This window comes from Scyliorhinus canicula, chromosome 15 (assembly GCF_902713615.1).
Source record: "Scyliorhinus canicula chromosome 15, sScyCan1.1, whole genome shotgun sequence".
Lineage (NCBI taxonomy): Eukaryota > Metazoa > Chordata > Chondrichthyes > Carcharhiniformes > Scyliorhinidae > Scyliorhinus > Scyliorhinus canicula.
The window spans coordinates 31,840,348-31,857,834 of NC_052160.1; the positions used below are offsets into that span (position 1 = coordinate 31,840,348).

At 45.7% G+C, this 17,487-nt stretch overlaps 1 protein-coding gene across 1 annotated transcript in view; it reads right to left on the reverse strand.

The window, feature by feature from the left end:
• Positions 1-972: 972 nt before the first annotated feature.
• The window catches only part of LOC119979024 (protein disulfide-isomerase-like), a 45,631-nt gene continuing 29,116 nt past the window's right edge, over positions 973-17,487 (reverse strand). The window contains exons 8-11 of the mRNA XM_038820997.1: positions 6,060-6,180; positions 4,360-4,541; positions 4,198-4,269; positions 973-1,583 (exon numbers count right to left, since the gene is read on the reverse strand). Of these exons, the coding sequence (XP_038676925.1) occupies positions 1,521-1,583; positions 4,198-4,269; positions 4,360-4,541; positions 6,060-6,180 (438 nt within the window). The 3' untranslated portion in view covers positions 973-1,520. The remainder of the gene's footprint in view (positions 1,584-4,197; positions 4,270-4,359; positions 4,542-6,059; positions 6,181-17,487) is intronic.

Consider the following 17,487-nt stretch of genomic DNA (forward strand, 5'->3'; position numbering starts at 1 on the left):
TTAGCAGCGACAGCAGACCCACCCTTCGACCTCCTGCCGGGGTTTTCCAGCCTATTCTCCAATGGGCAGAATCTCATTGGAACAACCCCCACCCCAATTCCCCTCCCCCTTCGCAGCTATACCTGGAATCCTGGCAGCAATAGGTGAAAGTTTCAGTCCCTTGGAACTTCGAGGTGTGTCCAGTAGCATCATGCTAGTTTCAACTTGCACAGTGCCCTTGCTCAATTGTAATTTTCATATAATATGCTGGTTTGAACCCTAGAATTAACAGATTTCCTTTTTGATTGTCATCTGTGGTCTCTTCGCCGTCTGTCCAATATTGGGGGCAATGTCATATTAGAAATGTTTGGAAATTTAGCATTCGTCACTCATAATTTAATTTCATAACATTTAGGAGATATTTCCTACCCAACTTCATGCACATTCAGTTGTCACTGCTCCGTAGTTTCAGAAGAGCTACCTCATTAAAATATTGTTTTGACATAGATTTAATACTAAACAATTAGTCATAAGAGGTCCTAGTAATGTTCCCTTTCCATCATAATATTTGAATTAGCCACAAATATGCAGTTTGCTCACACTCGACCTCTCTGATACATTTTGTGAATTCCAATTCACATATTCTGAGCGTTAAATCTCATAAGTATAGGACAGGTGTCCTTTCCTTTAAACCTGCTCTCAATCAGAATATTTGAGGTTAAACACAGTAAAGGGTGAGCTGAAGGACATTTTTAGATTGCAATAATGTATTCAGTATAACATTGCTTATCATGGCTTTTCCATTCCATCAGCAATTCTTCTGTATCAAAGTAAATTTCCTTTTCACATATTCCTTGTTCAGAAATGCCTGTTGTAAAAGGACAATAAATGGTCATGAAAAGGGTAGCGATGATGATATGTCAAAACTTCAGGTGCAAAAGCCAAATTGCAGGAATGGGTCCACAGATTCTGATAATAATTGACAGTGCTTGCTCCTGTTATCATCTGCATCTTTAATAGTGTTCCATTCAGTAAATTTCCAACATCATCATTGTCTGCTGTTGTAGGTTGCTGCACATGGGTGGTACAATCAAGATGTTAAAGTAGCTTATTGCCTCTTGCTTGTCCTTTTTTTAAATAAACTTAAGGGGGTAAGTTTCTCTTGCGATAGTGAATTAGCCGCCCACTTATACTATTTCCCATACTGATTTCAAGCCCAATTTCAGCCCCAGATTTATGCTGTGAACTACTATAATGAACTAAATTACTATTTTAAGAAATTATTTAGTTATTTTAGCCACAAAAAAGGAAATCAGACCAAATATACATCCAGTACCTATTAAGTAATTATCCAGTTTTTTTTCTCTGTTAACTTTACAAATAACATGAGTTGTGACTACTTTAAAGTTATACCACTATAAGTCACCCATAATGTAACTATATTATTCTAACCAAATTATGGGCAACTAAAAATACAGCTGTAGATAAGTAGTTCATACCAAGATGAACAATTGACAGAAGCTGATCACCAATTTATAAAATTAAAGTTCTTCCTTTATTTCTTCTTCTGTATTATCTGTGGTATTTGATTTTCCTCCACGTTTCTGTGAAAGGAATAGTAAAGAGACCAAGAAGCTAATCGTAAACTTAATTCTGTTACATATCACAAGATGAAACTGGGTGATTTTGGTGGGATATTTCTCCACAATCCTGCCTGAAATTGGGTGGGAGAGTCATGGTGAAATTGATGCATTTGAGTGAAGATGCCAGCTGCCATCTCTCATCCCTGAGAATTCTTTTCTCCCTCTCCCACCGGAATGACCTCCAATCACTCCTGCCCATCCACGTGCAAGTAGAGGAAGTGGGCATGGCCCTGGTTGCCAGCAGATTTGTTTGTTTTCTTGCACCTGTACAGTTGCCAATTCCGAGGGCCGCCATAAGGATGGTGCTGGAAATGGTTGTGAGGTGCTTCTGACTGGAGGGGATAACACCTTGAGGTGGCTTACTCTTCTTCCATTCAACTTCTGACATGTTGAAACTCTCAGACATGGCTAAGACCTTCACTGGGGCATCAATGTAGATGGTGCATTACTGCATCAAGTTTACCTAAATGATTCATTCAGAGCATCTACTCCAGGGGTGGGCAAACTACAGCCCGCGGGCCGCATGCGGCCCGCCAAAGGTCTTTATGCGGCCCACCAAGTCATTTTTTTAAAAAAAAATTTTTTTTTTTAAATTTATTTTTTTTTAATTCTTTTTTTTTAAGGTTAATGGGGGGGGGGGGGGCTGTTGGGTTACCTACTGGTATAGGGTGGATACATTGACTTGAGTAGGGTGATCATTGCTCGGCACAACATCGAGGGCCGAAGGGCCTGTTTTGTGCTGTACTGTTCTATGTTCTATATGAGGCGCCCAGAATCATAACCGGGTGAAGTAATTATTTTACTTAATATACTATGCGGCCCTTTAAAATTGTGAATTTCTGAATGTGGCCCTTGCACGGAAAAGGTTGCCCACCCCTGATCTACTCAAACAGCATTTAAATAGCATCCTATAGAATCTTTGGGTGTTCCAAAGTGCCTGATGTCACTGTACTAATAATAATCTTTATCAGTGTCACAAGTAGGCTTACATTAACACTGCAATGAAGTTTCTGTCAAAATTCCCGAGTCGCCACATTCCGGCGCCTGTTCAGGTACACTGAAGAGAAATTCATAATGTCCAATTCATTTAACAAGCATGTCTTTCGGGACTTGTAGGAGGAAACCGGAGCACTCAGAGGAAACCCACGCAGTCACGGGGAGAACGTGCAGATTCCTCACAGACAGTGACCCAGCGGGAATTGAACCCGGGACCCTGGCACTGTGAAGCAATAGTGCTAACCAATGTGCTACCATGCCGCCCAACAGTAGTAATGTCGGAAGTGCGACAACCAATTTGTGCAACACCAAGTTCTACAAACAACAATTGGGTGACAACCAGATTGGTTTTTGGGAATTTGGTTGAGGGATGAATATTTGTTGGGATATTGAAGGGAGCTCCCTGGTTTTCTTCAAATAATAGAGGGCAGATGGGTCTTTTGTTTAATGTCTTATCTAAACATGGAACAGAGCCTCTGGCTCTGTAGCACTCTCAGTCATGAACGGAATTAGATTATGGCGTCAAGTCTTTGGAGTGGGACTTCAACTGAAATATTCTGACACTGAACCAGGGAAACACTTGGAACTTAACCAAACTATTTTAAATAATATTAAGATAAGATTATACAAATATAAAGAAGTATTGCTGAAAAAAGTACATCTAATGCTGTACACAATGCTCTTAGTTTCACCAAGCACAGGCTGGTTGAGTATGATCAGTACTTTGCCTGTTGTGATTAAGCCAAGCGATGTGTTGTTTAATACGATCCACTAGCCTTTGGGACATATGGGCTACATACCAAGATCGTACCAGCACTGAAATTTCGAAACATGTTACTGATGTAATGTCAGCTATATAAGCTCCAAGTGCAAACTCCACAGACAGTCACCCAAGTCTGGAATTGAACCTGACTGCTAAGAGGCAGCAGTGTTTTTTTTTTTAAATTTAGATTAGCCAATTATTTTTCCAATTAAGGGGCAATTTTGCGTGGCCAATCCACCTATTCGGCACATTTTTGGGTTGTGGGGGTGAAACCCACGCAAACACGGGGAGAATGTGCAAACTCCACACAGACAGTGACCCAGAGCCGGGATCGAACCTGGGACCTCAGTGCCGTGAGGCGGTTGTGCTAACCACTAGGCCACCGTGCTGCCCAGAGGCAGCAGTGTTAACCCCTGTGCCACCGTGCCGCCTCTATGTCCACTCATTGCATCCTTTTCAACTGAACAAAAGCTTGGGGATAGGTATTCCTTGGATCATTCCCCAGGCCCATGCCTTGATTAATCAAAGTCAACCTGGGTGGTTTAAATGCAAACAAAAGCCTGACAGTTATCTGTTCCCTGGTGCATTCTCTATGGCAACGCCTCTTGTCAATCAGACTTTACTCGCTGACCAATCAGCACTCTCTTCTCATGCAGCACAAATTGTTACTCTCTTTGAGATTTGGTATTCTTGACTATTAAATATTAAAAACAATTTTTACTGCATTGTGAGGCAGTACATTGCTAATAGGTTTAACTTTTGGATTGAAACACTCTTAAATAAAATGGGCTAAATAAAATAAAACTGAAAACATACCTTTGATTTTCCTTGTTTATCCAGAAAGTTAGAAAAAGCTTCGAGAGTCTGAGCCTTGGTATAGTGTATTATCTGTGTGAAAATAAGTGTTAAGCATTGATCTCAACATGAAAAAGATACAAGACAAAGATTTGGAAAACGAAGGATTCTAAGGTAACAAACCTTTCTATCTGATCCAGCAGGAAAATACGTGAAACTGGGATACTCTTCGATGATAACCGACTCCACGTCATTTGAAGTGATGTCTATCTTAGCAATAACAATATTTTCAGAGTCCTTGTACTTCACCCCCAGCTGATCCCAAATAGAATTAATTTTCTGGCATCTCTGAGACCATGGAGCACCTTTAAAGTAGAAAAACAAAATGTTACTAAATTATGCCACAATATGCAGGCGAATAGATGCTTTATCAACACAACTATAATCTTCAACTTAGGCAGAATCTTGAGCCCGCATTCGCCACCCACAAGATCGGAGGCGAGGGCAGAAATTCAAACGGGAATTGGAAAAGCGATTCTCGTAAGAGATCACACGCTTCCAGAGTTTCCCCGTCCCTCGACGGCAACTGTGAACCTCATTTTAATAAACGCCCGTTATTTTTACAGATTTTTAATGGACTCCCCGCCAAAGGATCACCCCTCACTAAATATACAGTCTTGTCTGTGAGGTTTACAACAGGTGTGGCCAGGCATGAGGCAGTCGAGGAGGGATCCTCCAGGGGGTGCAGAGGGATATGCATGGACAGTGCCCTCGCACTGCCCCTGACACAAGTTGGCACTGAGGTTGGCACTGCCAACTTGGAAGAGCCAACGGCAGTGCCAACCTGTGCCAGGGGCAGATCCTAGTTGGTGCCCATGGAAGAGGGTATGTTGATGTGTGGTGCGGGGAAGAGCAGCAATTGAGGGGGAAGGGGGTGTTGTCAGCGATGATGAATGTTGGGGAGTGTGGGCATTGGATGGACAGCCCCTGAAACTTTTGCGATGTGGGCTGCGGGCTTTTCGACTTCAGTGTAAGCCACACCCATTCATTTATTTTGGCAAAGAGGCATATGAGAGAACTGGTCGGTGTAACTGGAGAGTTCTACGCCAGTTTTCTGTCTGAGCCTGACACTTTGCCAAATTCTATTAAGATTCCAGCCTATGAGTTGCAGAGATGGTTTCCTGAGCACGGAATTAGTTGGTTACTGTAATTCTGGTTGCTCCCTGTGGTTCAAATGGTTAACATAGCGCATAGGCAAGCTGCACAGGAAGGCCTTGGCCTGTGTCAAGTTAGATAACCTCAACTGGGATGGCGACTGGGATACAACCCTATCCCTGAGTAAGAATGAAAGTTGGAAGGGTTCTCGCGCCTGTCTCTATCCAGGAAATCACTGGAAGTGCACATCTGTGGTCAGTAGGAGAGCACAGCTTGGGGGCTCTGTTCCCTTCAATCAAACATCCTGTTGGTCTGTGTTATATTTGCCAGTTGACCGAGGTTCTGGGTGGTGACTGATGCCCAGTGAGGCAATTGATGAAACTGAAAGTAAAAAAATTGTTTGCAGGCACTATGAAAACAGAAATCCCTTGAATAACATGCAGTGTGTCAATATTGGATTCAAAGAGGGTGGTGGGTGGGGTGGGGTGGGGAGGGGAAATTGCAAGTTAAGCAGATGCGCAAAATTGGTATTCGTGGATTGGTTGCCTGTTATACACCCATTAGTTTACTCTATTCTCAGTGTTTCATATTCCAATGCAAAGGAGAACCATGAGACATCCGAACAATGTATTGTCCCTAACCGTCTGGTTTACATCCAGTTAGCAAATGCTCTTGTGACAGGACAGCAACACTGCACAAGAACAATTTGGTTCTTATAAAATACTTACAAAACAACACAAAGACACTCTTTGTGATATTAAATACAACTTCATCAAAGTTTGTTCCCACTAACACTTTGACGGGATTCTTGTTCCAATCTTCTGGAAGTTCCTCACTGTGCTGTTGAGGCTGATGAGGAAAGTGGAAATATTACCAATTGGCCCTTTCATGCTGCAATATCACATTGTCGGACATATCTAATGCCATAGTTCAATATGTTTTAAATATATAGCTTTTTAGTTTTAGAAATTGAATTTTACATTTAAGCTCTGTGGGAGAAACATTGGTAAATATCTAGAGGCTGGAAAACCACATAGACTTAAAAGTAACTTATATTTACTGGATCAGGCCAGAGTAAAAGGATAAGAGTCATAAAATGCAGATCAGCTCACTTAGCTAAAGAACTGGAGACATGGGCGCCACCTTCTCAAAACTGAACAAATTTCCCTCGCGAGCGTGTTCAGCTGCGTGTTTCCCGGCACTTGCAGTGCCGAGAAACACGTGGCTATTCAACACTACTCATGTTGAATAAGGGGCCTAAACGGGAAATGCGTGGCTGAGGCAGCATAGAGCCCCATTTTTTACAACAGGGAGTTCTCCTCGCTGGAACTGCCCATTGGAGCAAGAGATTGGGACACCATTTTTAAATAGTGCCCGATCTCCTTGGCCCACAAAAAAACCCCGACCTCCTCCCAGCCCGAACGCAATATGCGAGGTTCCGCTGCACCCCCAACACCTAAGGTGGGTAATCCCAGCTCAATCACACGTGCGCAAAAAAACCCATCTTGGCAGTGCCAACCTGGCACCATGGCAGTGTCTCAACTGCTGGCAGTGTCAGGATAGCACTCAGCTGGCACTGAGAGGGTACCCAGGTGGTACCAGCATTCCAGGACACCACTCTGCTCAAAGGGCATGCAGCTGGGGGCCACCGATTGGAGACCCCCACAAGTGCCATTCCATCTGGTCCCCATTTGTGGGGTCCAGTGCTAAATGGTGCTCACCCGAGGTCACCAAGGCGAAAGGATTGAAAACCAAAGCCTTGGTTAACGTGCAAATCTGCACATTAGAGTAAGGCTCAATTCCTTGCTGTAATATGCAGATTTGCCAAAAAGTGATTTGCCCATTGTGGGCGGGATTCTCCTTGCAATGTCTCGCGTGATTGTGTTGAATCTGGGGAGGCGTTGCGAAATGGGATAGATCCCGGGAGCCCGACTTTCGCTGGCCATGTTGTGCTGTAGCGAGATGTTTTTCCGGCGCACGTGGCCGGGAAATCGCGCCCTCGCTCTGCAGTTATTCCAGGAAAAGAGTTAATTTATTCATACGCTATCCGAGAATTAAAGAGAGCTTTGGAATTAAAATTTTGGCTAATTTGCATTTCTACCTGGCAACAGGCAGTGCATGTCACCTTGCTATGGAGATGGGTGGAGCTTAGTGAGCGTCTTTGTTTTGAGTTTATTTCTGTGAATTCAGTTAGTGCAAAGCCAGGAGGCAAGACTGGTTGATGTTTGGAAAGTCGTTAAGGCGAGACTGTCAGCTTTGGGTTCTAATGTACCTTGTAACTCCTTGGAAATAAAAAGAGAAAGTCAGATCTACACCTGAAGTAGAGTAAATGCTAGATCTGGCATCCAAGATGCAGCCTGTGACTGGTGTTCAAAATAAGACAAAGTTGATGAAGAGAAAAGTGACTGGAAGATGTATTTACCTGGAAGCTAAAGGAAGGAATCTACAGTAAGGAAATTAACCTTGTTGTGGTTGGAGTGCTGGAAATAATCAGCTTGGTTGCAGTTTGAACCTATGACAGAGTGCTGCTGGAAACCAAGGGGTTTTCTCATTGAAGTTGCAAGGAGGCCCATGGCTCAGCTGTGGAATACTGACTAAAAAGGTTTCAAACCAACGTTGGAGGGTCACTTAGCTAAAAGCCAATGGAAGGGCTCCCATGAAACCGTGTACCTTGGAGAATAACGATAACACTGAAGAGAAGTCTGAGTGACTTCCAGAGAGCTGTGCTGTACCTTTGGAGTTGGTCCCAGGAAAGTGAAAGAACCTTCAAGACTCCGTGAGGGGCTTAGGGAAGTAAAAGGTGGGACTGAATTTATAGCGCAAGCCTTTATAACTTTTAGTGTTCAGTTAATAGTGCTTGCTTTGCTTAGTTTCTCTTTATACATACAATATGTGTGTAATTCTGAGGTTTCGTTCTGTTGGATAATTGCTGGTTGCTCCGATTTCTTCTTTAAATGTCAATGATCCCAACAGAAAGGCTGCAAACTCTCTTCACTGAGAAAATCTTTGCGATAGGAGTGAAGAGAAGGTAGCTTCAATATTTCCTCACTGCCCCCTGCCCCACAGTGTGTTAAAACTGGATCTAAGGGAGTGGATTGGCGGTAAGTTCCACTTCTGGCAAACACCTGTGTGGTAGTCACCACTGTTTGTATAATACTTGTATTAGAGGTAATACGGTAAGGCTCCTGTACTACAGGTACGGGGGTAGATCCCTGCCTGCTGGTTCTGCCCAGTAGGTGGAGTATAAATGTGTGTGCACATCGAGCTGCTCCCATTTCTGGTAGCAGCTGCAGGAGGCAACACATCTCTGCTTAATAAAGCCTCGATTACACTCTACTCTCGTCTTGTCGTAATTGAGAGTGCATCAATTTATTAAGCAAAGATATTACAGCGATGGAACTGCGCATCAAGCCAGATCGCCTACAGCTGCACCCTCAAGCAGACAACGCCGCGTCGGCCTTCGACCACTGGCTAGCTTGCTTCGAAAGCTACCTCCGATCAGCGACTGAACAGCCCTCGGAGGCACAGAAGCTTCAGATCCTGTACTCACGGGTGAGCTCCGAGATTTTTCCCCTTATCCGGGATGCGCCCACTTACCCTGAAGCTATGGAGCTTCTGAAAGGACACTATATTCGGCCGGTCAACAAACTCTACGCCAGGCACCTCCTATCCATGAGGCAGCAACTCACCGGTGAATCATTAGACGATTTCTGGCGTGCCCTACACATCCTGGCGAGGAACTGCGATTGCCAGGCAGTTTTGGCCGTGGAGCATAAAGAACTCTTAATCAGGGACACTTTTGTTACAGGCATGGAGTCGGCGTACATCCGCCAGCGCCTATTAGAAGGGGGTACGCTCGACCTCGTGGCGACCAGGCAACTCAAGAACTCGCTAACAGTAGCCTCCCGTAACGTACAGGCGTACGCCCCCGACCTCACAACGCCCTCATGGACATCGTGGGACCCACCAGCGGCTGCCCCCAGCCAACCCCAAGCCTGTGCCGTGCGGCAGCCAGCCAACCCCGGGGGGGCCCCATGTGCTATTTCTGCGGGCAGACAAAGCACCCCCAACAACGCTGCCCGGCGTGGAGTGCAACCTGCAAGGCCTGCGGAAAGAAAGGGACATTTTGCTGCTGTTTGCCAGGCCTGGTGGATTGCTGCTGTACATAGGCCCAGTGTTCCTGCACCCACCATGTGCGACCCATGGGCGCCGCCATTTTTGTCCCCGCAGACCACGTGCGGCCCGTGGGCGACGCCATCTTCCTCCCAGCAGAACATGTGCGACCCGCGGGTGCCGCCATCATTAACGTCGCCCACCATGTGTGCCCCATGGGCGGCGCCATCTTCGGCGCCATTTTGGACGGCGTCTCAGGACCCCTGCTCGTCGGGGACTTCATCGGGCCGTTCATCGCCTGCCACCGCCACCGACCAGCCCGGGCCCTACCAACACCAGCCGCAACTCACCTCCATCACGCTCGACCAATCCCGGCCGCACAACCCCGCAACCGCGACAACGACGGTGAAAGTCGAGGGGCACAAGACATCCTGCCTCCTTGACTCCGGGAGCACGGAACGGTTCATCCATCTCTCCACAGTAAGGCGCTGCTCCCTCGCGGTACACCCCGTTACCCAGAGAATCTCCCTGGCCTCCAGATCCCATTCCGTGGATATCTGGGGGTACTGCTTCGTCGCCCTCACCGTCCCGGGCGTAGAGTTCAACAACTTCCGACTCTACGTCCTCCCCAACCTCTGCGCTGCCCTGTTACTCGGCCTGGACTTCCAGTGCAACCTCCAAAGCCTAACTCTAAAATTCGACGGACCCCCTACCACCCCTCACCGTATACGGCCTCACGACATTTCCTCCTACATGTTCATAAGATTTCCCAATCGGTGATAAACTTTCACAAATTAATTTTAATGCATTAAATTAGATTATCATTTTCGTTTTTTTTAATGCAATGTCAGGAATGCACACCTTTATTCCATGTGATATTTGGAAGTGCAAGTTTATGCAGATGCATAAACTAATGGATAATCCAACAACCCAAAGTTAATCAGCTTAGCAGCCAGGTGACTGTGGGGCATCCAGCTGCTGATTACTGGCCAAGCTGAAGCAACAATGTCCAAGAGCTAAAGCAGGATTTGAAATCCATTGGCCTGGATGTTGATGTGGGGTCACACAGGCTGCAAGAAGGGTCAGGCTTGAAGAACTATGCCAGGATGGGAAATGAGAAGGAGTATTCATAAAAATCAACCTCAACGTTCGGGACACTATGATTTATTGAAGCTATTCCTGTGAATAGAAGTAAATTATAAAGACTGCCATACAGTTTGAATATGTTCTGTTATGATCACCGTAGAGACTGATAACTTTTAAAAAGAGATGAGTTTCCCAAATGAGCAACTAAAGACAAGGAGTGGGATTTTCCAGTCCTTCCTGCTGATGGGATCTTCCCATGCTGGTAAGGCATCCCACCCCCCACAGTGAGTTCTCCAGCGGCGGGATGGGTGAGCCATACAAAACACTCTACACATTGGCGGGATTGGAAGATCGCAACGGTAGCCAATGATGAGCTGCCTCCCCCACCAGAAAACGCGCTGCCAGGGGTCTGGAAAACCCTGCTTTTCCAGATTTCACTTTATAAGGCTTTTACTGTAACAAAGTAAAATCAATATAGTTCGAGCATTAATTAACCCAGGCAACATATATATCAAACTGAAGAAAAAGGTCCCAACACAACTGAAACATGTCTTACCAAATGTATTTATTTTGCGCTGCGCTTCTGGCATCTAAACCAGAGAGGCATAAATATCCTGGCCGCGAGGTTTGCTAGTGTCACACGGGAGGGTTTAAACTAGTATGGCAGGGTGGTAGGTACCGGAGCAATAGGTCAGAAGGTGAAAGCATTGAGGGAGAACTAGGGAATATGGCCAGTATGGCTCTGAGGCAGAGCAGACAGGGAGATGTTGCTGAAAACAGCGAATCTGGTGGCCTGAAGTGCATATGTTTTAATGCAAGAAGTATTAAGGGTAAGGCAGATGAACTTAGAGCTTGAATTAGTACTTGGAACTATGATGTTGTTGCCATTACAGAGACCTGGTTGAGGGAAGGACAGGATTGGCAGCTAAACGTTCCACGTTTTAGATGTTTCAGGCGGGATAAAGGGGGATGTAAAAGGGATGGCGGAGTTGCGCTACTGGTTAGGGAGAATATCACAGCTGTACTACGGGAGGACACCTCAGAGGGCAGCAAGGCTTTATGGGTAGAGATCAGGAATAAGAAAGGTGCAGTCACAATGTTGGGGGTTTACTACACACCTCCCAACAGCCAGCGGGAGATAGAGGAGCAGATAAGTAGTCAGATTTTGGAAACGAGTAAAAACAACAGGGTTGTTGTGATGGGAGACTTCAACTTCCCCAATATTGTCTGGGACTCACTTAGTGCTCGGAGCCTGGACAGGGCAGAGTTTGTAAGGAGCATCCAGGAGGGCTTCTTAAAACAATATGAAGACAGTTCAACTAGGGAAGGGGCTGTACTGGACCTGGTATTGGGGAATGAGCCCAGCCAGGTGGTAGAAGTTTCAGTAGGGGAGCATTTCGGGAACAGCGACCACAATTCAGCAAGTTTTAAAGTGCTGGTGGACAAGGATAAGAGTAGTCCTAGGGTGAATGTGCTAAATTGGGGAAAGGCTAATTATAACCATATTAGACGGGAACTGAAGAACCTAGATTGGGGGCAGATGTTTGAGAGTAAATCAACATCTGACATGTGGGAGGCTTTCAAATGTCAGTTGAAAGGAATTCAGAACCGGCATGTCCCTGTGCGGAAGAAGGATAAATACGGCAAATTTCAGGAACCTTGGATAACGAGAGATATTGTAGGCCTTGTCAAAAAGAAAAAGGAGGCATTTGTCAGGGCGAGAAGGCTGGGAACAGACGAAGCCTGTGTGGAATATAAGGAAAGTAGGAAGGAACTTAAGCAAGGAGTCAGGAAGGCTAGAAGAGGTCACAAAAAGTCATTGGCAAATAGGATTAAGGAAAATCCCAAGGCTTTTTACACGTACATAAAAAGCAAGAGGGTAGCCAGGGAAAGGGTTGGCCCACTGAAAGATAGGCAAGGGAATCTATGTGTGGAGCCAGAGGAAATGGGCGAGGTACTAAATGAATACTTTGCATCAGTATTCACCAAAGAGAAGGAATTGGTGGATGTTGAGTCTGGAGAAGGGTTTGTAGATAGCCTGGGTCACATTGAGATCCAAAAAGATGAGGTGTTGGGCGTCTCGAAAAATATTAAGGTAGCTAAGTCCCAGAGCCGGATGGGATCTACCCTGATGTGTTGGGCTGGCTGGGCCGATGTCATCTGCACTTGATGCAGTGTAGCGAGAGACAGACTTCCAACACTTGATGAGATGCAACATGATTCTATTTAACATCTAAACTATTATACATGTTCAACTGTGGGTTGACACTATGCTGACTTGAATGGAGACCTGACACTAGCCTGACCAGACCTACGAGCTACCACATGGTGTTTGCACTGGCTAGCTCACGAGCTCTGACTGTCTCAGAGGCTTGGTCCCGAGAGAGTGGGAAAACTGGTGCCCCCTAGCTTTATAGTGGTCGTGTCCTGTCTGGTGATTGGCTGTTCTGTTCTGTGTGCTTACTGGTCATCCTGTGTGTCAATCACTGCCTGTCTGCACTCCATTATATACATAGATGTATATTACGACATACCCTACAATACTGAAGGAGGCTAGAGAGGAAATTGCTGAGTCCTTGACAGAAATCTTTGGATACTCACTGTCTTCAGGTGATGTCCCGGAGGACTGGAGAATAGCCAATGTTGTTCCTTTGTTTAAGAAGGGTAGCAAGGATAATCCAGGGAACTACAGGCCGGTAGGGAAATTACTGGAGAGAATTCTTCGAGACAGGACCTACTCCCATTTGGAAGCAAATGGACGTATTAGTGAGAGGCAGCATGGTTTTGTGAAGGGGAGGTCATGTCTCACTAGCTTGATATAGTTTTTCGAAGAGGTCACAAAGATGATTGATGCAGGTAGGGCAGTGGATGTTGTCTATATGGACTTCAGTAAGGCCTTTGACAAGGTCCCTCATGGTAGACTGGTACAGAAGGTGAAGTCACACGGGATCAGGGGTGAGCTGGCAAGGTGGATACAGAACTGGCTAGGTCATAGAAGGCAGAGAGTAGCAATGGAAGGGTGCTTTTCTAATTGGAGGGCTGTGACCAGTGGTGTACCACAGGGATCAGTGCTGGGACCTTTGCTGTTCGTAGTATATATAAATGATTTGGAGGAAAATGTAACTGGTCTGATTAGTAAGTTTGCAGACAACACAAAGGTTGGTGGAATTGCAGATAGCAATGAGGACTGTCAGAGGATACAGCAGGATTTAGATCATTTGAAGACTTGGGCGGTGAGATGGCAGATGGAGTTTAATCCGGACAAATGTGAGGTAATGCATTTTGGAAGGTCTAATACAGGTAGGGAATATACAGTGAATGGTAGAACCCTCAAGAATATTGAAAGTCAAAGAGATCTAAGTGTATAGGTCCACAGGTCACTGAAAGGGGCAACACAGGTGGAGAAGATTGTCAAGAAGGCATACGGCATGCTTGTCTTCATTGGCCAGGGCATTGAGTATAAGAATTGGCAAGTCATGTTGCAGTTGTATAGAACCTTAGTTAGGCCACACTTGGAGTATAGTGTTCAATTCTGGTCACCACACTACCAGAGGATGTGGAGGCTTTAGAGAGGGTGCAGAAGAGATTTACCAGGATGTTGCCTGGTATGGAGCGCATTAGCTATGAGAAGCGCTTGAATAAACTCGGTTTGTTCTCACTGGAACGACGGAGGTTGAGGGGCGACCTGATAGAGGTCTACAAAATTATGAGGGGCATTGACAGAGTGGATAGTCAGAGGCTTTTTCCCAGGGTAGAGGGGTCAATTACTAGGGGGCATAGGTTTAATGTGCGAGGGGCAAGGTTTAGAGGAGATGTACGAGGCAAGTTTCTTACACAGAGGGTAGTGGGTGCCTGGAACTCGTTGCCGGAGGAGGTGGTGGAAGCAGGGACGATAGTGACATTTAAGGGGCATCTTGACAAATACATGAATAGGATGGGAATAGAGGGATACAGACCCAGGAAGTTTAGAAGATTTTAGTTTAGATGAACAGCACGGCCGGCGCAGGCTTGGAGGGCTGAAGGGCCTGTTCCTGTGCTGTACTTTTCTTTGTTCTTTGTTTATATATAGAATTAAAGGAACAGTCACTCACAGTTCTCCAGCATTCATATTCCCCCTTTTGCCAGCAGGTTGAAATTTCAAATGTTATTTGACAACATTCCCATAGCCTCCAAAGTTTTCCTCGATGTATTTATCACCAGCACGGAACTCATCAATAAATCCCCCTCTCCCCCCAGCCACAACAGTCCTGACAAACCAGAATACAGATATTCCTGTGGCTGGCCCCTTTAAATGGTTTAATCAGCTCTGCTAAAACTATTTACTCATAGAGCTTCACTACTACTCCCCATCTCTACTTGCAGAAGAGTCAAGACCTGATCCTGGGGTTGTTCCAATTCTCTTCCTGTCGGTGTCTCTGCAGTAGCTGTTCTTTGTGCCACTGTGAGATGTGCTAAAACTGGCAACTGACATCTCAATTGATTTCTATTTGAGTTTCACTCAGAATGAGGTCACAGGAGGACTTCAACAAACTGAAATGTTTATCAGGAATTTTAATTACACCCTGGGGAGCTGACCTCATCAGCAGGACTGGCTCCTCAGAGATCGGGTTGAAGTGGGGGGGATGCCATTTTGAAAGACTGCCCCATCTCTACACCCTCCCACCCCCCCCCCCCGCCCCCCTTTTCAGGTTCCCCTCCCTTCACACCCTCCCCAACCTTGCTGAGGCTCCTTCATATGCCCCTTCAACCCCCATTTCATGGGTATGGCCCCCTTCATACCCCGACCCTGGCGCTGCCAGCACCATCTGAACACTCCAAAGTGGTGGCATTGCCAGAGTGCCTCGTGCCACTGCCAGGGGAGTGCCAGGATACTACTCTGCCCTGTCCCCGACCACCTGGGGGGGGGGGGGGGGTGGATCTGATGACCTCAAAGACCCCTGGGTTGCCATCATGCCTGTCCGTGCTTGAGGAAAGCAGACGGCAGTTGAGGCCTCGTTGACGGCCAAGAGCCGGGTAAACGCGGCATTGGGATATTTTAATGAACCCAATGGCTCATTTAAATATCATTATCTGGATCACGCCCAGTGAAGACCTGATCCGAAACACACTGGCGTATTACGACTGGGTGGTTCACACCTGACACGAAGCCCGATTTGAGGGTCTCCAGGGATTCATCTGTCGCTCCAGGCACAACGTGATGGCTGAATCGCGCACTTTAAAACAATTCCCCCACAAAGTTGAGCATTTCTGACAGTTTGTGCAGCTAATGTGAATTGATCCTGTGAAGTGCTCCAATTAGGGTAATTAAAAAAGACATTTAAATGGTGATGCAGCTGAGGAAAGATGAAGACTGATAATCAAGTGATAATCACAGTTCCCAGCACATGAGAACGCAGCTTTGCGCTGCTGCTTAAAATACAATTCATGATATTCTCTCATTTGGTGAATAGTTTTCTTCTCGTTATAGAAAAAAAACGCTACAATCAGCAGAAGGCAATGAAGTCCAGATAGTAAAGCATCTATTCCCTTAAGTCACTGTGGATGTTATTGCCTGGAAAACAACCCAAGCCATGGGTGCTTTGTTCTAGTTTCACTACAGTTCCAGATTCCACACCCAAGTTGGGCAGTGTCATCCAGCAACATGTTTTTTGTTCTGTGGACTGCAGCACAATAGTAGTCATATCTGCAGGCTTGTATCCAAAAGCATAGTTGAAGCATCTCGCAAGAAGATTCCCATTGTTTCTGTTATGTTGTCTGAACTCCATTATTTTTCATTTCAGGGTGGTCATTTAGAGAATTAAGAGAGGGGATCTAGAGAGCCAAGCAGAAGGGTTTCCAAAAACTCACTGACATACAATAGTCTTCTGTTAAAACAGCACAGGTAGACTGTTCACCATCAGATTGGCACAGAAACTGGATCACAATATCAACAGTGTTTAGTTGTAAGTGTACAACTTTAATTCAACCACAAAATCAAATAGCACCAATAAGCAATGCAAAATGGCCGTGACCAAATGGGAACTGGTTCTAGCCACCAGGGGGAGGGGGAGGGGGGCTAACATATAAAGGTCGCAGCGCATTGGCAATGCCAGAATGGGTGTCTCACAAATTTCTCCCTCGTCCCTCAAAGGTCTATCCCAACAGCTTTTTCCCAGCATACCGAGGTAGGCATTCAGCTGAATCCTAAGTGAGATGCAGCTGTCAGGAGATTTCCAAACCTGCTTTTGAAGCAATTGCTTCTCCAGCTGAACAACATGATTGATTCAGTGAGCGTGCAAGTTAGTCCTCAATCGTAGTTTTCCGACCCCCTCGAGCTGCCTGCTATGATTGTTGAGCTTCTGTTCGCCGCCCTCCTCCCATCCCCAGCTCATCAGTTGGCTGTCACTGTTATTTCACAAACTGAGGCACTTTATGCCTCTTTCTGTGGCAATATTGTACAGCACAGCAAAACAATGTAACACCTGTAGTGTAGAGTACCTCTGATAAAGCGCAAAGGTTGAAACTGTCCGACAATTAACTCTCTTTTATAGGAGGTATGAGATGTCCTGAAGCATATTTGAATATTCCCTATCCTCGAACAAGCAACCAATCTATTTATTATTGTCCTGGAACAAGAGGAAAACCTATGATTTAAAAAAAAATAGAAAGTAGGAGCCTTCGAGCCTGCTTCGCCATTCATTGTGATCGTGGCAGATCATCAAAATCAAAAATCTAATTCTCCTTTCCCCCCACATCCTTTGATCCCCTATGCCTAAGTGCTATATCTAACTGCTTCTTGAAAACATCACAATGTTTTAACCTCAATGACTTCCCATGGTAACAAATTCCACAGGCTCACCACTCTCTTGGTGAAGAAATTTCTCCTCACCTCTATCCTAAGTGGTCTACTCCATAGCCTGAGACTGTGACCCCTGATTCTGGACATCGCCACCATTTGGGACAATGCATCTACCTTAT